General features: G+C 38.7%; 3 protein-coding genes and 1 non-coding gene across 4 annotated transcripts; 1 reads left to right on the plus strand and 3 right to left on the minus strand.

Annotated features, from left to right (window-relative positions):
* Positions 1-429: 429 nt before the first annotated feature.
* ppp1r8b (protein phosphatase 1, regulatory subunit 8b) lies at positions 430-6,964 on the minus strand. Its single transcript, XM_022191368.2, has 7 exons — positions 6,870-6,964; positions 6,258-6,318; positions 5,776-5,929; positions 4,711-4,928; positions 4,127-4,271; positions 2,646-2,710; positions 430-2,496 (listed from the first exon to the last, which is right to left on the minus strand). The coding sequence occupies exons 1-7, from the start codon at positions 6,920-6,922 to the stop codon at positions 2,143-2,145; spliced, it is 1,050 nt and encodes a 349-aa protein (XP_022047060.1). The 5' UTR covers positions 6,923-6,964; the 3' UTR covers positions 430-2,142.
* On the minus strand, positions 5,983-6,147 carry LOC127536616 (small Cajal body-specific RNA 1). The gene has a single exon (XR_007945710.1). It is a non-coding gene; the product is annotated as a small Cajal body-specific RNA 1 (non-coding RNA).
* Positions 6,965-8,220: 1,256 nt separating the features above from the next.
* themis2 (thymocyte selection associated family member 2) lies at positions 8,221-13,480 on the plus strand. The gene is made up of 6 exons (XM_022191121.2): positions 8,221-8,351; positions 8,691-8,831; positions 8,917-9,342; positions 9,915-11,134; positions 11,380-11,497; positions 12,069-13,480. The coding sequence occupies exons 1-6, from the start codon at positions 8,249-8,251 to the stop codon at positions 12,179-12,181; spliced, it is 2,121 nt and encodes a 706-aa protein (XP_022046813.2). The 5' UTR covers positions 8,221-8,248; the 3' UTR covers positions 12,182-13,480.
* A 91-nt stretch (positions 13,481-13,571) lies between these two features.
* On the minus strand, positions 13,572-20,203 carry rpa2 (replication protein A2). Its single transcript, XM_022191244.2, has 9 exons — positions 20,036-20,203; positions 19,722-19,816; positions 19,354-19,455; positions 16,267-16,380; positions 15,668-15,742; positions 15,196-15,312; positions 14,816-14,956; positions 14,347-14,441; positions 13,572-14,071 (listed from the first exon to the last, which is right to left on the minus strand). The coding sequence occupies exons 1-9, from the start codon at positions 20,046-20,048 to the stop codon at positions 13,984-13,986; spliced, it is 840 nt and encodes a 279-aa protein (XP_022046936.1). The 5' UTR covers positions 20,049-20,203; the 3' UTR covers positions 13,572-13,983.
* Positions 20,204-22,798: the final 2,595 nt, after the last annotated feature.

A 22,798-nucleotide genomic window follows, 5' to 3' on the forward strand; every position in this document is an offset into this window, starting at 1 on the left:
CAGGATTTTCAGTAGCCCCATCTTGCCACCCCCATGAAACATTTGTAGAGGCGCCCATGTGTGTTAAAGTATTTGTTTATACTTCACCAGGACATAGACCTCTATGACCATCAAGCTTGAATGGTAAGAGGTGTCAGTGAATCGAAGAAACTACAGCAGAGTGCAAGTAAAATTCCACTTTCCGTGTCTGCAGAAAGAAAAGCCAGGTGCATTTGCAATTGCTCACAGACAGAACTTAAGTTTATGCCTCAATGTACAAGGGAGGTCAAGAATCGCTTGAACTAGACCATAAAATGATCTGACATAACAGATCAGAAACCAATATTCCACTGAGTACAATCAAGATGAGTGTTACCACAGCAGCGAGTAGGTTTGTGCACAACCTGAATGAAACCTGAAGTATCATAAAGGACCAGAAAAGTTCATTAATCAAAAGTAATTAATTTTTTATTTACAGTCATATCATTACAAAATCCACACACTCACAAGGACAGAAAGTCACCAGCACAGTTCGTAAAAATGAAATGTCTTTTTTTGTGTGTCTCAGATTTGCAACCTTCCATTTCTTTAAAGACTCCATTTAACAGCTACTTAAATTTTCAAGAAAACTAAGGTCATCTGGTCTTTTTCCTCGTTCTATCAACTCAACCAGTCTTTACAGTATCTATTGACCCAATAGTTGCCATTAAATCTTGATACTTTGTTAGTTAATTTCTGACAAACCAATTTTTTTGAAAAGAACAAATATTTATTGTTGTGGCCTTGTGGTATGACTCTAGCATTGTTGGTGTGATTCTTTTTTCCCTACTGTTTACTTTCTGTCACCTCTGTACTGTCTACATTGGAAAGAGAAAAACCCCAAAACATCTATACCAATAATACCACTTCATTGGAGTTTTAAATTTGTAGTAAACTTCTTTTAAAAACCTCATACAGCAGGCTGATAACATGTTTGACAGAGTGAGCTATGTTTTTACTACTATGTGCAAAGACTGTTCCTATGTCTCACGTTGGTTCAGGAAAAGAAGATAAGGCTAATGTGAAAAATGTTCACATGCTATATAATCAAACTGTCTAAATTCAAACTTTTATGTTTTTCTAACATTGTATTTTTGCATCAAATTTGGCATTTGTTACTGTGCTAGAATGTGCTTGACAACAGTCCAATTAAATGCCAAACATATAAACTGTAAAAATCCTTGTATTTACAGTAGATCTGTGCTGGGAAATGGGCAACAAAAAAATTTTAACTCAATACCAGAAAAAGTCAAAGGACAAGTATGATCAGTATACGGTTAGGACTGGGCAAATGGCTTTTACCTGCATGAGAATCCAAATTAATAACTTGAAAGCTGCAGCACCACTTTCATGGGATACCACAGATATATTTTAGTTAATGTTAGTGCAACAGGCTATAAACAATGCCACCTGCAAGCCTGCCATCACACCTCAATGAAAACTCTTCAACCTTTGTGCACAAGTCGCCATCTAGTGGCTTGTAATAAAAATGCAAGACACTTCAGTTGATTTGATACTGGTCTAATACATGTAATGAAAACTTTAAGTGAGAGCAGTGAGTACAATACGTAATCACATTATATCAATTAAGTTTTCAAAAACAAAAAGCAGCCCTGTTTTTGACAGAAATTCCATTTACGCGTCGAGACGTTTCAGACTTTTCTGACTTCTCACAGTAAAATATCTCATATAAAAGTTGTTTTTTTTTGCCATTTCTTTAAAAGCACTGTCAACATTCTGAAGGAGTGAAAAATTATTTAAAACGTGTAGAAAAAAAACACCGCTGTACATCCATCAAAAACAAAACTAAATGACCCATTATATCCGTGTGGCCTGTCACTCAAGAAAACAAAAAAAATAAATCTGACTGCCACTCTGAGGCTCGCTGCCAAGTCTTGTAAATTTAGGTTCATTCTGTTCGCAATAAACAAGATTATGCTGACTTGGTGAAGTATATGATAGCTTGTGACAGGGAAATTGTGTAACGTCTTTTTTATCTAATGACAAAAAGATGCAACAACAAAAAAAACAAAAATTATAATAGTGAATGGCTCTAGCTCTGCCAGGTCACAGTCCCTGATGTATCTGCTGGTAACCTGAGAGTCAGCAGCTTGAAGAAACCGGTTAGATGAGTAATGAGGGGGTGGGTTTCTTTCCCGGCCAAGCTTCTTTGGCATACTTCTTTTTGCGTGGCTCGTTGTGGGTCTCTGGGAGGTAGGGGGCTGTTACCGGTGTAGGGTTGAGGGTGACGGGTGGCTGGGGAGCCTCGGGGGCGAGGTCTACTTCTGGTGCTGGATTGGGGAAGGGAAGAGGAAGTCCTCCCTGCATTGCAGCACCTCCTGGAGCTCCTGTTGGTTGGTTCTCATGACTGATGGGAGGCAAGTCCCCATAAAGGCCACCACCCAAACTGTAGCCATGGATACGTTTTGAAGTCAAGTCATCAAGACCCAGGGTGTTTTGGCCCTCTGATCTCCGTTTCTAGAGCAAGGATGGAAGGATATTAACTTTACAAATTACACATTTAGCCCCTGATGTTACATGTCTACTACAGATAGCATTCTGCAAATTATTATTAGTTATACTTTGTACCCCGAAATACAATAACTGAATCATACATCAAAACATACCTTGATGGGGATGACAGCAGTCTGGATCATATTTCTAAAGCGTCCAACCGACGGGTCTATATCCTCTGTAAATAAAGAAAAGACCACTGTTACAATATGCTGCTGAGTGCATTTCTTGGTCTGAAGAAAACTGGAAATCAGTGCATCTAATCAGTGATATAGCTTGGTCATGCATTTACAGCATTACACATAGTCCTTCACAGCAAAATTCTTGCACTTTATCAGATAATTTTGTGGTTGTAAATCAATGGTTTAGCGGTGCAGAGCTGCAGTTTGGAAATGGCTATGAGGTAACTGCTGGTTTCCATCTAATCTTAAAGGGCTCTATTTCAGTCACAATTTCATCTGGTTTTGTTTCTGACAACAGAGACAGCAAAATATGTAAATGAGAAGACCTTTGTTTGGGATTTGATTTAAAATGCAGTACATGTGCTCATAGAGAGCAGGAGAAAAGCAAATAGATGACGTAAACTCTGGCTAAGCTTAGGTTGCACTGACGCACAACAGATGACATGAGAACACAGCAACCTACACTCTGTCCTTGTTCATTGGCTTCAAATCAGTCTTAAAATTTCCAACAATTTCTGAATGTCCCTCAGCATTAGAATTTCCACAGAGCTCTGATCTATGGGTATATGATTAAAGCTAAAGGTAACACTGCCTACATTAGCCGCGCAATATGCTAACAAGAAGAAGATACATTGCAATCAGTTTTGAAAGGAATTCACTGGATCTTCTGCTCCTTACATTCTTGGAGTGCATACTGTGATCACTCTTGCAATCAAGGACAGACTGTTTGGTGTGTTTGGCTTGTATTACAATATTTTGGAAACAGCAGAAACAGTTCTAGAAAGGAAATATTCCCAGCAGACTGTGAGGGAGCTGCACTTTCTGAATGGCTCACCTTGTAAACAGTGGAAAGTCAGGAAACAGGATTATGTCAAGTTTGGACCAAACAACTACTGGTTCCTCAGCTGAAATTTAGCAGCTCAGTAAAATTCTTACCGGCTTCCAAAGCTTGGAGACTATCTAGTTGTGGTGCTTAAGGAATAGCAAAAATAAATGTCTTCCTATCCTAACAGCTTTTTCTTTACACCTCCAAGCCTTTAACTATCATAAAAGCATGAACATGGATTTTCATATATGTGATTTCTAATTTATATACTTACATTTGTGGTGTTTTTCTAAGACTACAAATTAGGAAAATACAGTATATTCAAAAGATAAAGTTGGTTTAGAGGTAAACTTGGAAAAATAGTTTGAATCAAAACTAAAAATCATTTAAACTCATGTCCTTCTGCTGGAAAACCTTCACACAAGAATCTGAAAGGAATTTACAACAAGAGTATATACAATGACAGTTCATCATAAAAAAATATTCAGTTTAGCATTGTCAGTAAAATTGACTGTTTAAACATAGTTGCTTCATTGCAAGTTTAGATTTTGTGTGACTTCAGTGCCACATTCACTTTGGCCCGTACCTGGGTTAATGATGGAGTCCTCTTCACTGAAAGTGACTCTGGAGTTCCGCCGTTTCCTCTTAGGCCTCTGGATTTCCAAGTTGCCTTCTTCAATGGTCAGCAGGGAAATGCGCTTGTTGTGAGCAGTGTTGAACTCTGTCAGGTTCTGGCAGGATACAAGCAACACAAGAAAAACATGTGTAAGGTGTCTGCACTGTAACACGGACATCAAAATTTCATAAAGCAATATAGCCAACTGAGTCGGATAGTAAAAATTTGTGTCACAAAACCCAAGGGAAAAATGAACACATATGTTTGTTAATAAATAGGCAAATGACATAAACACATAATTAAATTATGGATAGATCTTGTGGTAATTTTAGGATCTTTTAATTTTGATAGGGGATTTTAGATTTGTTCAAGTTATGCTATAAGTTGAGTAAAAAACACAACAAAAAAACATTGACCCTCCACATACTCTTGGAGCAGCCTAGACCTGACTCAAACAGCTACTGAGGAATGTGAAGGAGTTGCTTACATCAGGCCGCTTTTCTTCCATTTTTATGCAGTTCATGAGAGTACTGTTGTCAGGAAAGTTAATTTACCTCCAGCTCTGTCTCTTCCTCTGGAAGCCCAAGCAGTCCTTTCAGCTCCTCATCATCGCCTGTCTTACTGTCTCCCGTGCCAGTGCTGCCTTGGGTTTGGGGTTTTTCTCTGATCGTGTAGGTCCGTGTTGAGGCCCCAAAAGATATTGTAGAGTCTATAGGAACCTGCTGAGGCTTGTGTGCCTCTAGGCGGATGTGTCCAAGGAAGGTGCCATGTGCTAGATTGACAACAATCAAAAAGGTTTACAGGTCAGAACAGACCCTCAGCCTGTGAGGTGATGCAATAATAAAATGAACATGCTTTAAGATGGACCTGTGATCAATCGAAATGTGCACCTAGTTAGTATCTGTGATGACCTTCCATTATTCCTGTAAATGTAACTACTTATTAGGCAGGTGTGTTTTAACATATTTACAGCTTCTTGCAGGACTCATATGTTATGCATAATATGAGAACCTTCTGGCCAAAACCCAGCGACCCATCTGGTTTATCCTGTGAATGTGGATTTTCTGGAGCTTATTAGCACAAAGTTGACTGTGAGAAACCTCACGTCATTCTGTTGTTACCAGATTAAATGGCTGGTGAAGTGTCTCGTTCATACCACATTACAGGAGAGTTTTTTTTTATTATCCCAAACTATTTTCTCTACTGATCACTTTGATCAGATGTCAAGGAATAGTTTTAAAAAAAATTCAGAACCAAAACTACAACATTCAAATGGCATATTTTGTCTGTTTATATTGCATAGTCATATTGAGTCCAAAACCTAAATACTTCATATTAAATTTTCAGTGATAATACACCAAAAAGAGAGAAGCTGAGCATTTAAGCTTCAAAATCAATTAACTGACTGTCCAAATGAATATAGCAGTAACAATTTTTGTCTATTGACCAGCTAGTTACTGAACAAATCATTTGAGCTCTCATGTATTTAAACAGGCAATTCTGGACGGTAAGTTAGTTTCTTTGCTGTTCCGCTCTGTTCATTTGTTGCCCAGGGCAGAATGCATGTCAAACTTTTGCAGACACTGAAAAGAGTAAACAAGTGTGATTGTATGTCTTACTGCTGTTGAGGTCTATAAGGAAGACCCTTTTCAGATGTTTGTGGTAAACTAGGGCTGCGTGAACTCGTGAACACGACTGATGGTCGATGGTGAAGTCACACCAGTCAGGGTTCCTCCCGAACAAGTAGTACTTCTTTTCATCTATGATAAGTTTCTACAAGGAGAGACAGATTCCGTTAGTTAGCATTTAAACAACCAGGGTAAAATCTCTGTGCCTCTGAGCCATAACTCAACAGTGTTGCTTTCCACTGAAAAGCTTAAATCTCAGGACTGATGCTGCTCTTGCACCGTTTGAAGCCGTGCAGCCATAGAAAACCCCAGTGTGAAACACATCTGGGACAAAGCAGACTGTCAGGCTCGTATCTGGTGCTTACAAGATCCATATTATTAGTTAGCCTTTACGTCCTTTACCATGAGTGTAAAGTAACATTAATTAATAAGGCTACTGCATCCTGAGGTAAAAATTCCAAGCTTCCAATTACCTCTATGAGTTTGTCTCCTTTCATCACGTCCAGATGGAGCCCAGGAGGCGGTTTTCCTGCCCTGAAAGCAAACAGTTGGTGACCGTTTTAAACACCGAAACAACAGTCTATATTGCGGGCGCGCATGCAAGTAAATCATTACTGTGAATTAAAGGAAATAGGGGGTTTGTTTTTCTTGTCATACCTAAAGATTTATTAAGAAAAGACAATACTTCGACCTCTGCATGAAAACGTTTATGGCAGTCGCCATCTCTTGGAAGAGTAAAACCTTCACGGATATTGGCAAAGAAATATTTTATACTTTTAATACTTACAAGAATAAGTCTTGCTCGTATGACTGAAATCCGCCTGTTCATAACTACGATTCTTACATTTAACATATGATATTTAGCAAAAAAAAAAAAAACACCCAACGCCATTTCTAAATGAATGCCAACGTTGATGGGTTAGCCTGCTAGCTTGCATCGATGCTAATGTTAGCTACAGTAATTACGAGCTTTTCTATTGTACAAAATTGGGATATACAAAAGAGTGGACGCTACTTTTGCTCATTTGCACTTGATACTGCACCACAAATAAACTGATACGACTTTAGCATGTGCATTTTCTCACCATGATGGACAATCAAAAGGAGGGGGACTTTCTTTGCTTATTTTAGTCGCCATCTTGCTTCAACCTCTCAAACCCGAAGTGCATGTTGGGTAAACGTCACTTTGGATTATTGGGAGTTGTAGTCCTGCAATTCTATCAAACAATTTCCATCTAAAAAAAATATGTGGTATTAGACCATAAACCATAAGAAGCGGTATGCATTGTTATTATTGTTATTACTATTGTTGTTGTTTTTGAAACTCTTTAATTGTGTCAAATTAATTGAAAAAAACGAATACAGTTTTTAAAGTTAACAGAGGCAAGTCTGAATTCCAATGAGAACCCTGAAGGGTCTTCAAACAGTAATTCTTTGACTCAAAATAGTTAAACGCTGCTGAAGAAATAAATAAAGTTTTGGACTGTATCTGAGTGGAGCTTCTGCGATGAGTGGGGGTTTGGTGGTGTCCGTTTGTTTTCCAAGGCCTTTGCATTTGATATAGGGGAGGAGTTTAGGTGTTGTGGGTGGCTGTCACTGATCTTCCTGGCTGTTTATGGTTAATTCTGAAAGTGTGGGTTTTGTCAGAAACTGCATTGCCATATCACAGAGGTGGGAGGATGCTTAAGTTTTGTCACTCTTTGCAGAAGAAGGAAGTGAGGGTGCTGCCTTTTCTCACAATGAGTATAAGGCTGTTAAACTAGTTTCCAGTGTGACGGATGTGTCATAGATGGAGAAAGTCACTAGGAGTAGGATTTATTGATAGAATAATGGTGTCTTACTAAAAAATAAAATTAATAAAGAACTCCAGAAGCCTATTTCCTGGCTCATCTGGATAAAACACATTTGTCTGAATCAAGGAACAACCATTATTTACGTGGTGTGGCATCACTGCTTTGAAACCAACTGACTCTGGGTAATCTGGCCACATAATTAAATATGATACAAAACACTTGAGCATGAGCACACCAACAAGTAGATCTACTTGACATATAGACACACAAGTGGATTTTGCCTTTTTGATGGTAGAGGAACACTTAGAATGTTACACAGAAATATTTAAAGCTGTCAATCTCTCTGTCACACACACAGAATGTACACACATTTTCATAAAGAAGGTATGAACTCAACCTACAGTGTCTTTGTCTATTTTATTTTGGTGATAGCTTACTAAATGCTGAAAACAATCAAAAGCACACATTTTCTTTTATACCCTCTCATTAAAACTAAGCTGTATCACTTGTATCACTGTATTGTCTCTGAATGCAAAAGTTCTGCAAATGGCTGCTGTAACTTCCTCATTCGCTTTTGTGGTTTTGAGCTCAGAAAACATACCCCTTTTGTGCTGCACTTGTCATTTGCTGCCTGCCTTCATGTTTGATTGCAGCACACCGAGACATCAGCGATGGCAGGCACAACTGCTTTGCCACTTCAAGAATTGATTGGATCTTTGGACAATACCTGTCTGCCCAAAATTCTACAAGTTTGCTCTGGGGTGTATTTCCAAGGTAGGCCTTTTTTATTTGTTTTATTCACTGCGAAATCAAAAATGTGAAGCCAGTGAGTGTAAATTTGTAGATGAGGACAAAGCTGAAGTGATTATAGATTCGAAGAGATATTATTATAATTGTGTGGATTTCAGTATTGCATCTTTTGCATATAAATATATCTGTATCACGTGTAATTGCTTCCTTTCTGAGCGCTAAATCAGACATTGTCAAAGTTGAAAAGTCTGCATTGTTTACGAGTGATAAAAATCATGTTAGCGTGTGTAAGATTATGTCTCGGTTAAGTAAAAATTGCCAAAGGTTTCTCTTTTTTTCTTTCTTTCTCCCTTTGTATGTCAGGTTCTATTTATGAAATTTCTGGAAGTGAAGTGTGCTTTTCTACTGGGGATCTAATTAAGGTCATCAACATTGAGCTCATGTCAGTTTGCTGTGAAGACATCAGTGACAATGCGAAGTTTGAGCTGCCTATCAACCACACAGGTTCATCTGAGATATTTACAGCATTCTCATGAACACAGCTAAATTTGTTTTGTGGTTGTTTACTGACACGTGACATGTTTCTTAGGCTTGTTCAAGGTTGTTCCAGAAGAGATGCCTTACAACACAGTCGAGGAGATGATGAGACTGAGGCCTGTTGACCTACAATCCTGCCTTCCCTTCACTTTCACCAGTCGCTCCAAAATGACCTTCGGCAGCTTTATGTTGGGGGCCGAGAGAACTTTGACCGTGATCTGCGTTGAGAGGCATGAGGGCGAAGAGGATCAAGTGCGCTGCCATGTTCAAGGACAACAAGAAGCCTCTGCTGAAGTGTGCATCCCTCTTTCTTCCCGAGGGGAGTTTTATGAGTGTGAGAGCGAGGAGTGTTTTACTCTGCGGGAAATCATGTCCTCACCTGCTCTGCGTAGTCGAAGATTTCGCTTCATGAACACCACTAAGTCTGACCGACGTTTTCTCCTCAGTCCAGTTTATCAGGTCCATGCAATCATGAATTGTAAGAATTGGTTTTTTTTTCCCATTATTTATTGCTATTCAAAAATATGCTAATTATGCTTGTTTACACATTTTTATCTGTTAATCAGAGTTTTCTAATAGATATTTTAGTAATTTATGAGTTCATAACAGCGGAATGTAACTTTTACATTTCCTCAAAAATTACATTTTCATATGATTTTGAGGAACTTACACTTGGGGGTTTCCATTTCCTGATATTTATGCTTCTGTAGGTTTTATATATTTATTTATTAAGATGTTAAAATCTTTGCTGATTTCATTGAATATGACACATTAATAAATATTGAACTAACAGTATATAAATTAAAATGAGTGCCACTCACAATGAGAATTTTTCTGCAAGACGAGTAGTTTTATTTGTGAAACTTAAAGTTCATTTTGGTGGTAGGATTTCAGAAATTTGAAGGGAGAATAGACTCTATTTATGTCATATGAGTACTTTTGCTTAAATTCAAGGTTCTAGACATGCTTGATTAATAACAACATCATTTCGTTTAATTTCAGTCAGCGCCTTTTCTACATTTTCTAACAGTTTCTCTCATCTTTCTACAGTGAGAAAGAACGTGCTGAAGTTCCCATCTAGCTTAGAGGTGGATGTGGTTGATGTCACTGAGGTGTGTAAAGATGTAACTTTTGCAACTCCACTCAGTCTGACAGAAGTCCTTTCTCAGTCAGATGAATCATTTCCTGTAGTAGTCGAGGTATTAGAAGGCCCAGAGACCCACTCTCTGTTCAAGTGCAGCTGGCTGCCAGAACTCAACAAGAACGCGCACCTGATTTTGCACAAGAAAGGAACTTCAGCCATGGTTGTGGTATCCAGTCTGAAGAGCCGGAAGGTGCAGCAGTACTTTCTGGTATCTCAGCAATATGGTGGAAGATTTCGGAGACGGCCAAGAGAATTTAATTCGGTGTATGAGCTGTATGCTGCTTCAATCCAGATCCCAGGTCTGAAGGTCAGTGTCACAAGGAACTGCGAGGAAGTGGAGGAGGAGGGCGTGCCTGCCCTCAGCGTGGGGGATCAGCTGGAGATTGGGCGCTGTGATAGAGTGGAGTTGCCTTGTGAAAGCACCATGGGACTGAAGCAATCGGTTGAGGCTCTTGTGTGCCACCGTCTTCAAGAGCCCGCCGATGGGGATGATGATGATGACGACGAAGAGGAAGTCAGACAGGAGGATGACAAAGAGGAGATTTTTCTTCCTCTCTACATGCAGGGTCACTTTGTGGAAGTACTCAGTGATAACAAGAAATACAGACTCAAGGACTTGGGTAAGGATTTCAGTTTGCCACTGGATGTTAAAGTGGTGAGCCGTGATACAGAACTCGAGACGGATCCACTGGTCGGGTTTGCATGTCTCAGGATTGAGGGGGCCCTGTTGGAGCCCACCATCCAGGCAAGCTTTGCACACAGGCCAGACTGCTGTTTTGAGATCCCAACCCAGTGGGTCTCTATGTCTGTGTCGTTTACTAAGGACCCTCTGCCATGGCCCGAGGGTCAATACCCCAAGTGCCAAGTGGATAGGGTTACTGAGGTGACAGACACGTTCTTTTATGAATTTCGCAAACAGGATAACTCGGACGCTGCTCCTCCACCTCGCCCACCAAAGCCTAGTCTGTCATTTTCAAAAGCTTCCAAAAAGGCATCATCAAAGTCCTCGAGGAAAGCAGCAAAGGCAGAAAAATCCAAAGATCAGCCATGCAAAAGTGTCCCAACCAAACAGTTCAGTGACTTGACTTTAAATACTAAAAGAAAGCCCCCAGCTCCACTGCCTCCAGTAAGTATACCACTAAATACTTCAATTACACTCACAAGAGTTAATTAAAATGTGATACAGTTTAGCTGTAACAAGTTTCTGTCTTGATTGTCTATAAGCTCCACCACAGTGGAATTATAGTCTTTTTCTAACACTGTGACTGTCAGGAAATCTTAAAAAAAGAAAACGGATGTTTCCACTTTTTTCCCAAATGAAATCATGTTTGTACTGAACTTGATTATTTCTCACTTCCTCTTTTTGTGCAGGCTTGCTTAGATGATCAACCTCCGCCAGTAGCACCCCGAAAGCAGTCAGCGAGTGAAATCAGACCATGCAAGGCTTTGCCAAACACATACACAAGACTGCAGGAGGCAAAGATAAAAGGTGAAGCACTTCTTTCAGACTGTATTACAATTAAAGGGCAATACTGTTCTTATTCCACTGCACATTGTCACATCTTCTAGCACCAAAATTAGCAATCATTTCCTTTCTAGTGTGTGGAAAAGATCAAATACCTTCTTTAAACAAAGGTGCTCTGTATTTGCTAACAAAAGGTACTAAAGCATGGGCCATTAGTGTTTCTTTTAGGGACTAAATTTAGCTATGCACATTTTCTGGAACTATGGCACCAGTGTGTAGCAATGACTCAAAATGAAGAAACATATCGCCCATTTTTCCAAGAGTTTTTACTATTTTTGAACAAAAAAAGAAGCCCACCAAAGAAAATTCCACTTCTTGGTCTCTCAGAACTAGCTCTTAAGATGGAAATCAAACAGTTTTACAGTAATTCTGAATGGCTGCACTTGAAGGTTGATTTGAAATTTGGCCTTTGATATAGATTGGTGAGACATGACATTGTTTGAAAACAGAATAGAACATTGCAAGAACCTGGGAGCATAGAGGAAAATAAAAATACTGCAAATATAAATATTCCATATGCTTCTTTCCCCCTTAGTGCCTGTGGGTGACCAGGAAGCAGATGAGGACAGTGACCATGACTATGAAACCGTGGACGACACTTTCTCAGTTATGGTGAAGAAAGCACAAGAGAAGGTCATGTTCTACTAAAAATATGCATATGATGCTGATGTTGTGAAATATGCCATGCCAAAAATGAATAATTAAGGTATTAGGTGCTTGGGAATGAGATCCCAAATGCTGTGTTCAAACTCATATGTCATGCTCGATGTATTTGTTTTAACCCCTTCAGTTTAATATGAAATTATTCAACTATCTTCCTTTCAGTTAACTGGTATATCGGTGTGGCATGAATTTGTTCCATAATAGCATGTCTGTCCACAGATGCTGAGGCAGCGTCCTCCAGTTGCTTTAATGCTCCTTTTTTTGTCATGTGGTTAGCAAAAATTCTTCTTACTCATCATTTTATTCTTCCACCCAAAATACTTCACCCTTATTTAAGATTCTAAGCTTCTGTATCTACGCAACCATTAGTTGACTACACCCAAACTTTGACGGAGCAAATACTACACTTTTTGTACAGACTGCTAGGAAAGTGTTGATTTAACCATTTGGTAATTTGCCAAGCAATGGTTGTAGTTTTGTATACAGTATCATTTTTAAATTGTGCAATACTATGCAGTAAGTTGTTGAATATAGTCAACAGTCAATATACAGTCCGATGAATGGCCAGTTGAATCAAAAGCTTCTTGTCTCAAAAATACACATAAAGCTTCACATGCTGTAGGCAGCAATGGAATGCATATGTCAACCTCACATGGACATATACATGATGCAATAATGCAAACTCTAAACAGAAAGGACTCAAGCCGTCCTTGAGAAGCGACAGTTCAAACCACAGAAGAGCGTTTCTGCTGCAGCAGTAGCAGAAACTCTCCCCCTAAGCCACATCAAACTCATCACCAGCAAGTAATGCTCACGCTTTTTTTTAAAACTCAGTTAAAGAACTTAAGTGTACTGCAAAATAGTAATAAAAGGCAAACTATTGTTTACGACCTCCGATGTTTTGAAGGTTGAAAACTATTTTTCAATTGTGTGTATTAATTTGTCACTTTAATCTTGTGCAAAATATATCATCATAAAATATGACATCTAAATGCACCCAGACTTGTTGGGTTTATTCAAACTTTGTCAATGTTTTTTCTGTTTTTTTTAAACAGTGTGACTCTCTGAGACTTATAGATGTTCATGTGTGTGTTGGCCAACTTGCAAGATGCAAAACTCAGTTTGTGGTGTAAAAGGTTATGCTAAGATAAAGGTTTCAGTGCAGATGTAACTTATCTATTGCTGTTTTTAAGTCTTCATAAATTTGCAAAGATTACTGGAATTGTGGGTGATTTTTTCATTAAACTAAATATGTAAAAATAAAGGGGTTTTTATCATTTCTTATCCTGCTGTATAGAACATATTTGAATATAGTGTTCTTTCTTTTGAAGAAACTGTTCTGTAATTAAAAAAAAAATTCAAGGTAAAGGAAAACTGGCATTTTGTATAACATTTTAATTTTGTAAGTACGTTACAAACACAAAAATAAACCAAGTACTTGTATTCCAAATCTTTCAAATTACAAAATGCTTTACAGGAGGGAGGGCTACACACAGTAATAAATGCCGCCAACGGCTTCATCGACACTGAAGTGATTTGCAAAATAGCAAAAGCAACCTCAGGAATACAGGATGTGCACCACCTAACCTAAACCAAGTGTTGTTTGACGAACATCACCCACAGTATCTTAACAGTAAAGGACGTGCAGGATTTCACACAGTTCTGTGCCATGAAAGAGGTCAGAGAAGCTACTATTTTGTAGATAGCTTTGAGCTGGAAAAACCCCAATACTAAAAAGTCTTCTGTCTCGTTAAATTCAAGAGAAATTTGGAGGAAGGAGGAGTTGTCTAATCATCGTTGTCTGTTGATTTGTAGTGGTCTTCGTCGATGGTGGAAAAGATGTGGCCTTCGTTGCTTAGGAATTCCACTGCTTGCCTGTTAGAGCACAAAGACAAACATAAATATTGCAGTACATTATGTAAAAGAAATGTCTGAAAAAAAAAATCAGAGCTTTCATATGTGCAAAACAAAAGTATTAAAAACTTCAGTGTTAATGAGCCATTCATCATAACATGAATTAATTTAATGCTATCCTTTGTAGATTTGGGAGGTTTTCTGCAGTGGCAATATAGTGACTAACTTTACTGCTCATGTCACAAATTGTATTTATGATTTCATCTCTTAAAAACTTAAAGCAGAACTTCTCTTACTTGATGACAGCCAGACTTATGCCACTGAGCCTCTGCTTTAGATCCTGAATGCTGATACCCTGCGGCTCGGGGCAGCTTCGAATCAAACAGAGCACCTAATGGGATAAAACATAAGACACGCTACACAACCACTCAGTCAAACTGCAAAAGAAGAATCTTGACAATTTAGCAACTTCTCTTTTTGAAACCACTGGTTGCTTTTCTGAGAAAGCTATTAATGCAAATGGTGTTTACAGGATTGAGACAGGAAGTACGAGATAATATATTCAGTGTGAAAACAGCTTTTAGTCTGTGAAATTACTGATCATTTTCGCATCCAATAAACATTCCTCTCCACAATAAACTGAAACTAGGAACCAGTTTCATTCAGTCGAGGCTGTGGACCGTGGCTCTTCACAGATCATTGCGTTTGGAGTTTCAGGGATTTAAGAAAGACTTTTTGTGACTGCTTTCTCACTCATTCCCTTACTTGATTTTGATTTGGGCTTAACCCATTGTTAGCCATTCCGCTACCACCTGCATAGCTCCCTCCCATCCCTCCCATGCTACCCATGGTTGGCCGTGACATGGGTGGGATGCTGCTGCTGGTCATTCCTCCACCTGCACCAGACTGAAAGCGAAACAAAGCATAAATTGTGTTGAGAAATTTTCTTAGTAGCATCATACAGGACATCCTCACACATAAATATGTAGAATTGTGACAGCAGCAAATCTGAGAACATTTTTTCTGAGAAAACGGCAGAGAAGATTTTATTGACTTCACACTAGTAACCATAGGAACCGACCCCAACTTCCTCATTCTAATGTTTCAACTAAGAGAAAACGACGTGCATGTTTAAGAATTCTTACCGTGGTCTGAGGCTTGCTGAGCACCATGTGTGCTTGGACAACCTCCAGCATATGTGAGGTGATTTCATTCATATCCTCTAGGGGCCTGACACTGAATGCCACAACAGATCTGTGGTTCTGAGATGAGGAGAGAAACACACCTTCAAACTCCATACAAACGAAATTCCGAGAAACTATGGGGAGTAAACGGCTCTGGGAAAGATCTGCACACGAGATAAAATAAACCGCACATGTTCCAGAAAACAAAACTATTTTGTCCAGGATACCATGCCTTTACAGACATAGAGCACACCAAAAACACAGATCATTTTAAACATGTGAACAAAGTTTTCTTTTCCTCCCAACACAACTGTTCATGACACAAAGCTAGATCTGTTGTGGCAGTTTAGGTTTCAAATCGTCATATGGCCTTAAAAGGGATCTTAAAACCAAATTCCAATTTGTTTAAAGGGTTTAAGGACATTACACTCACCTGAAAGGAACGTAGATTGCCAGAGACTTTGACATATGTTCCTGGGGGCAAGACGGTGTTGTCCACACTGGGGTCCTACACAAAGAAAGAACAGATAATTACTAGGATGCTTGACTTCAGTAATATCCCAAACCAAAATCTAATAGTCTCTAAAAAAGAAAACATGAACAAAGTTTCAAATTTTCAATGGGAACAAGTGGAACTGATTAATAACTGTAGCAAAAAGTGGGATTTTTATTCAACACTTGGCACCATATTTGAATCCTGAGTCTCCGATTTTAAATCATGCTGGTATAATTATTTACTCTAATAATGTGGTGTTATTGAATACACCGGTTGTTTCTACAGTTGTGCTTAACGACTGCACGTGAACCAAAACTCTTAACTATACAACTGAATTCCAGAAGTGACATTCATTGTTGATCAAATATGATGCCTATTAATGATCAATTTCATACAATAGAATGATGGTAACACTGTAGCCCTCACTGTGAAGGGTTTTACTTACTGCATATTTAGATTTTACTGATAAATGGCTCATGGTTCATCACTCACAAAAGACTGAACTAAAGTGCAACAGCAGAACAGTGAAAACTTGCCTCTGTGTCTACCCACTGCTTCACATCCATGGGAGCTCCCGTCATGTCGTCCACCTTGTACTGGATGTTGGTCATGGATTTGTCTGTGCTTCTGATGATACCCACAATAGTGACCTACAACACAAACCATGAACTTTTATTAAAGAACACAGTCAGGAAAGGTTAATGATTTCATACCTTATATAGGAATGTAACAACATTCATTATTTGAGTTTATAAATGTGGCATAAAACAAATGTTAATCCCAAAATTTAAATGTTTACTGCTGTTGTTCAACAGTAGAAGCAGGAACCTAAATCCTCTCTTGGACACAGCAAGATATGAGCCAAATTTTTCCTCCTCACACAGGGTAAAACTTAAGTGACTAGTCATAGAAAGCCTGTGTCTACATTTGAATCTTAAAAATAAATAGACTTCCAGCATATACGTTGTATCACACATCATACTGAAACAAAACAACACTATCTTCTGCAGATTATATCTGAGTACTAACATAAATGGTTGATTAATGAATCAACTGAATTATACAGAACTGAACTGACATTTAGGAATGCAAGTCATGGTTACTCTCATGTCAGTTATTTCCTCTGTTGTTTTCTTCTATAGCATATCAAGGCTGAAGATCGCTTACTGAAACTGCTTGCTTTGAATTTAGAACTTCGCTGAACTTGGAAATAGCTGCATCTTCCTTTTTCTCTCAGCTGACTCACTGATTAATCAGCTCATTTCAGCTCTGCCAGAAACAGTTCTGAGGATGGTCAATCATTCGTCATTTTTCAAAACAAATGCCACACATTCACTGATTGTAGACCCTGAATGGTAACATGAAGCATCACTGGATTTCTACAGTGAATGGATTTTAGTTTTTGACTGTTGGTGCGATCAATTTCAAGACAATAACTGCTCTGACATTTTTGTCATGTGGGTCATTCCATGTCAAATCAACCAATATCCAAAAAAGTTTCAGCAGCACCACCTTTGATTTCCACCATATTCAGTCTGTGTGTGCCATTAGGTCCCAAAGGAAGGTCGGAAACAGGTTCTCTGTAATATGTGTATGTATTTTGCTTTTACACCCCATTATATGGGGGTAGGTTTAGGCCTACAATTGATAGCCGTGATTCTGGTAGGTACTTCACATTGCCATAATTCTTGAAATATAACAGCTAAAGGCCTGATATTCACAGGATCATCTCATTTTTCACTACTGATTACAAAACAGTCAGACTTTTAGCCCTAGCCTGAGTGTGAAATTTTTTTTGGAGGATTGATTTCTTGAAAAAAACTGAAAATCTTAATTTCACCCATGTCTTTATAGCTCTCTGTATGCCATTTAAATCAATAAATTATGACTCATAGTATTTAATCATTGAGTATGGGTCTTGACTGACATTTTAGAACCACTGTTGAAGTACTCAGCTGTTTAGTTTGTCTGCAGGACCTATTTTAATTAGGGACGAATCTGGAATTTTGTGAAATTCAACCATATTTTTCACCATGTGTGATAAATAGCAGCACTCTGAAACTTTTAGCAGTGAATCTTCATATTCCAGTAATAAAAATTTCAAAATATTGAATTGGTGTTCTGGCTTCTTCATATAGAAAATCTATGTCAAATAGGGGCCTGAAAGTGCCCTCGAGCAGCATTTTTGCCATATAACATATATTATTTTGAAGTATCAAATGTGTCATATTGCACCTCAGGTATATCAGCAGATGTTATTAAACCACACTTACTACCTGTTGAGGCCAACACACCCAGTCTAGGGACACCACAACTATTTATACAGATGTTGTACTTTAAGGGGAGGGTTTGGTACAAGTTCTGAAAATCTCTACCTCAGTCTAATAACTCTCTGCTCTTCTGTGGGGAATTGGAACTTAAATTACTTTGGTACCTTGAACTGTACTTCAAACCAGTATTTGTGAATTATACCTTTCTGATCTAAAGAAAGGGCAACAAGATGGCTACAGCCATGCAACCCTGCTCGCTGGGGCAGCACATGAAATCCAGTGATTGCCATAAAAAAAAAATACAACCCCCCCCCCCCCCCCCAAAAAAAAACAACAAAAAAAAAAACCTGGAACAACTAGCTGGCCTTGTCGTGGGTCCAGGGCTTCATGGGAATGTTTCCAAAACTAACAGGCTGGAGTCAGTGAGTGCAGTATTTCAAACTATCTCCATATAGGCTTAGATGGAGTGTTGCAACCATCTTATATAAACAACAAAGAAACCTGTATCCTCTAAGGGCCTATGACACTTTCTTTGCCCTAAATCTGGCAAAAATGATGGCCGAGGGCATTTTAGGCCTCCTTTTGGCCTAGACTTTCAATATGAAGGTGACAGAACACCAATTCAATATTTTGAAGTTTTGACAACTAGTACACAAAGATTCTTTGCAAAAAGTTTCAGAGTGGTGCTATTTATCACACATGGTGAAAAATGTGGTTGTATTTCATGAAATTTCAGATTCGCCCCAAATTAAAGTAGGTCCTGCAGCCACACTAAACAGCTGAGTACGTCAACAGTGGTTTTAGCATGTCAGTAAAGACCCATACTAAAGAAAGAAATGCTGTTTTAATATTTTTTTTAGATTAAAATGGCATACAGAGGCCTTTCAAACATGGGCGAAATTAAGATTTTCGTTTTTTTTTTCAGGAATTCCACCCTCCATAAAATTTTTCACACTCAGACTAGGGCTAAAATCATGATTGTTTTGCAACTAGCAGTGAAAAATGAAATGTTCCTGTGAATTTCATGCTTCTAGCTTGCACATTTCAAGAATTATGGACCTCTGAAGTATGTACCTGAATGACGGCTATCAGATTTAGGCCGAAACCTACCCCCTTATAATTGGGTGTAAAAGCAAAATGTGTACACATATGACCAAAAACCTGTTTGCTATCTTCTTTTGGGACCTAATGGCACACTAAAACTGAATATAATGCAAATCAGAAATGGTGCTGCTGGAGCCATTTGCTGACTTGAGATGGAATGACCCATGTCGACCTCAGAAGTCAGAGAAGCTAAATTACTTGTAACTGCATGCTGTGCCATCAGGCAGTCCCTGCTCTGATTCAGCTTACCTGGGAAACTTCCACTTCTCCTACTCTGAAGGCCTCGTCAGCCTGAGAAGCAGACATTAGCTGGGACACTGTGCAGGGGACTATTTGTGAGGCACGGGTTCTCTGCAAAAATACACACACACACAATAATAATAATAACTGACTGCTGTGTCTCAACATTTACTTTTCAATCAGCACGTCTCTATTTCTACATATGTGTACAAATGTGTAAGGAGAAACTCGGGAATACAGTGATAAGTTAAAGAAACTATTAAAAAGATAAAATTGCTCCTTAAGGTATCTTGTTGTTTTTGACTGACTCTAGGCACAACTATTGCTTTATGTCTGTTTCAAGCTGTTAGGTTGTAGTGCAGGATTTCAGTACTGACCCCTTTCTTCTCTCCTCCTTGGGATAATGAAGGCGATGCAAAGCCTCCTGGAGACTGAGTGTAACCCCCGGCCATAACTGTCTCACTGTACCCTCCTGAACAAGCAAAAACGCAAGAGACAGCTGATATAACCAACCATTTATTCGGCATGCTTCCCATTTATTTAACACACGACTTTACTCGCTAACATTAGCATCCACCTCTGAACAACAAAGAAGCAATACAGTAGTCAAGCTAACGTTAGCCGCAACCACACAACGTCAACAAGTCCCCTGACCGCCTTATAAACACATGAATGTGGACATTAAACTCACCCTGATTCCACATGCTGGCCACTTAGATATAGCTTTACGAAACTGAACTAAAATCTGTTATAAAACGTGACTGACACTTTGAAGCTGGGTCTGCAGCTGCACGCACTTCTACTGTGTTCTTCCTTGTGCGGTCCCGCGCGTCAAACTTCATGTATAGCGCATGCGCATAGCTGAAGTCCCGCCAAAGCGACAGTCGCGCTAAATTTAGGGATTTTTTTAGCCCTTAGTTTTGCTTTTCAGACTGCAGTTCCCACTTCGGCGCCAAGATTGCTAGTGCAAAAATATGGACTATGGTTTTAACCCAAACTTTAGCGTTTGTTAACCGTAGCCTTCGTTGGTGTTGCTTAACGAAGCGGGAAGCGGCCAGGGAGAAAAATCTACCTGACAGTCATGACGCTGGGTAAAAATAATTAACTCGCTCTGTGGTCGAAAGTGCATTCATGTGGAGCCGGAAACACGCAGCTCTCGAAGGATACAGGCTTAGTTTTTATTTACAAATGACATTTCTTGATTATTTAAACATTTGAATGCATAGTTGTGTTTAGAAAACAACACAGGCACAATATATTGAAGTTAGTGTCACCTCACGGTCAAAAAAACAGAAAATATTTTTCTGACAATCCAATGAAACATCAGTTAATTGTAAATTAATTCTAACCTTGGCTTTGACAAATACGAGTATCACCCAAGAAGGCATCTCAACAAAGCTGCTTAAAAACAATTATAATAACAATAAATAGGGTGATATCTGCTAATATGGGCCACTTTTTGGTAAATCGCTTGAAGCACTAACAAAAAACAATGTATTCTATTAAAATGTGGTTTTATGGCTAGTAATGGTTGTTTTCTTTTAATTTTGCATTGAAATTATCTAGTAAATAGGATTGTTTAGTTCCTACAGGTCTTGATACATCAGCTGTGCCAATTTTTTTACACAAGCAAAGTTCAGGTAAAATGGGCCAGCTGATCAGGTAAAATGGGACGCTTATCAGGTAAGTTGGGCCAGTCCAACTGCAAAGGGATAGTCATCAATTTTTATTGTAAAAAAAAACTGTTAATATGGCAACATACTGTGTAAGAACAATTTAATAATATCAGGACAATTCATTACATTGTAAATGATTAACTGATCTGCTCATGGCAAATGTATTGAATCCACATGGCACTGTGAACTTGGGTATAAAACACATAAATAATGATAAAAAAAAAAACAACTGCAACCTACTAGGCCTACAAATGGGATGAATGCAAACACTGAACCTCAATAATATATAAATAGTCAAAATTTTAAAATGTGTGTGTGTGTGCTTGGGTAGGTACATACCGGGCTTTGCAAAAGTTCTGTTACACTCGGTTTCGTGATCTTTAGAGACGTTTACATGTCGGAGTGAAACATTCCATTGAATAAACTGAAAGTTTATTATACTTCTTGAATTTTGGAATCATTCAGCGGAAATGAAAGGAAGTGCGTGAAAGGCTGCTGAAAGTTCAGCTCTCCTTTGTGCTGAACATCAGCTGGATGACCGTACAGAGTTGCGGAGAGGCTAAAGAATGGTGAAGATCTTTCAGGTCTTCACCATTCTTGAAAGATCACTGAAAGATCGTCACCATTCTTGAGCCTCTCCGCGACTCTGTGGACGGTCATCCGGCTGATGTTCAGCTGCTTGGCTCTGTCAGACTTGTTGTAGCCAGCATGAAGGAGAGCAGATATCTCAACTCTTTTGACTTCCATCTTGATACAACTTCACCGGAGAACAAATTTGTATTAATGACACCTGCCTATAAGGTAGAACTTTCAGTTTGTTTAATGGAATTTTTCACTCCGACATGTAAACGTCTCTAAAGATCATGAAACCGTGTAACAGAACTTTTGCAAAGCCCGGTATGTGGCTACTTAAACCACAAATTTAAATACAGTCTTGACAGGTGAAGCCGTCATCATCATAGATGCCGTACTCACTGCAGATAAAGTCAGTGGATTGTTACTAAAATCACTGATCATCATTATTTTTAGGCAGATGCATCCTTTTCACATAAATGCCTACTGCATTCCCTTCAAATGTGTACATGTGTGCATGTGTGACTGACAAAAAGGGTGGCCCATTTTAGCTGAAACCAGGGGGCCCAACTTACCTGAATAGGTTCAGCTAAATTGGGCCACTAACAAAAACGTCAATCTTTGAAAAAAAATGTCCAAATACCAAACTTTAAGCATTATTTCTGATAGGTGTCATCAAGACAGATATTATACATCAACAATTTTATATATACACATTTCTTTAATTGACTTATCATCCTTATAATTTTTATCAGAAATTCTTATGCCAGTCCACTCACCACGCAGTTTTCCGGTGCAGTGTGAATTTGAATCTTATTTCCGCCCACAAAAACAATCACAGACCAATAAAATCTGTTGTTTCATGTTAAGTACAGTTGTGGCAAACATTTGAGACCATTTGCTGTCACTGGCTCTAAAAATCAGAGGGGCTAGGACATCCAAAGCTTAAATGGCCCATTTTACTTGATGGCCCAATTTACCTGATATCACCCTATTTTTGGAGCAAGAATGAAACCATTAACAAGTCGATTGAAATAAGAAAAAAAACCCACATATTTGTGCTGTGAATGCATCTAGATTTATTGTGTGCAGTACTTCAACTTCATACACGCAATGAAAAACATGTAAAAGCGGCTCTACTGAATTTATCTTTAGCCTTCATAAAAATAGATGAGGCTACATGAACTTATGTCACTACTCGGAAT

This window comes from Acanthochromis polyacanthus, chromosome 12, assembly GCF_021347895.1.
Source record: "Acanthochromis polyacanthus isolate Apoly-LR-REF ecotype Palm Island chromosome 12, KAUST_Apoly_ChrSc, whole genome shotgun sequence".
NCBI lineage: Eukaryota > Metazoa > Chordata > Actinopteri > Pomacentridae > Acanthochromis > Acanthochromis polyacanthus.

Bases quoted from the DNA above. Each gene is read 5' to 3' on its own strand.
- ppp1r8b (XM_022191368.2), bottom strand. From the start codon at position 6,922: ATGGCGACTAAAATAAGCAAAGAAAGTCCCCCTCCTTTTGATTGTCCA. The intron at 4,272-4,710 runs GTAAATTAACTT...GTATCCTGCCAG, and splicing joins AGGAAGAGACAGAGCTGGAG to AACCTGACAGAGTTCAACAC. The intron at 2,497-2,645 runs GTATGTTTTGAT...TCCTTGCTCTAG, and splicing joins CTGCTGTCATCCCCATCAAG to AAACGGAGATCAGAGGGCCA.
- themis2 (XM_022191121.2), top strand. From the start codon at position 8,249: ATGGCAGGCACAACTGCTTTGCCACTTCAAGAATTGATTGGATCTTTG. The intron at 9,343-9,914 runs GTAAGAATTGGT...ATCTTTCTACAG, and splicing joins GGTCCATGCAATCATGAATT to TGAGAAAGAACGTGCTGAAG. The intron at 11,135-11,379 runs GTAAGTATACCA...CTTTTTGTGCAG, and splicing joins CCCCAGCTCCACTGCCTCCA to GCTTGCTTAGATGATCAACC.
- rpa2 (XM_022191244.2), bottom strand. The intron at 15,743-16,266 runs GCAAGTTTTCAC...TTCTTTGTGTAG, and splicing joins AGCAGTGGGTAGACACAGAG to GACCCCAGTGTGGACAACAC. The intron at 14,072-14,346 runs GTAAGAGAAGTT...GTGCTCTAACAG, and splicing joins ATAAGTCTGGCTGTCATCAA to GCAAGCAGTGGAATTCCTAA.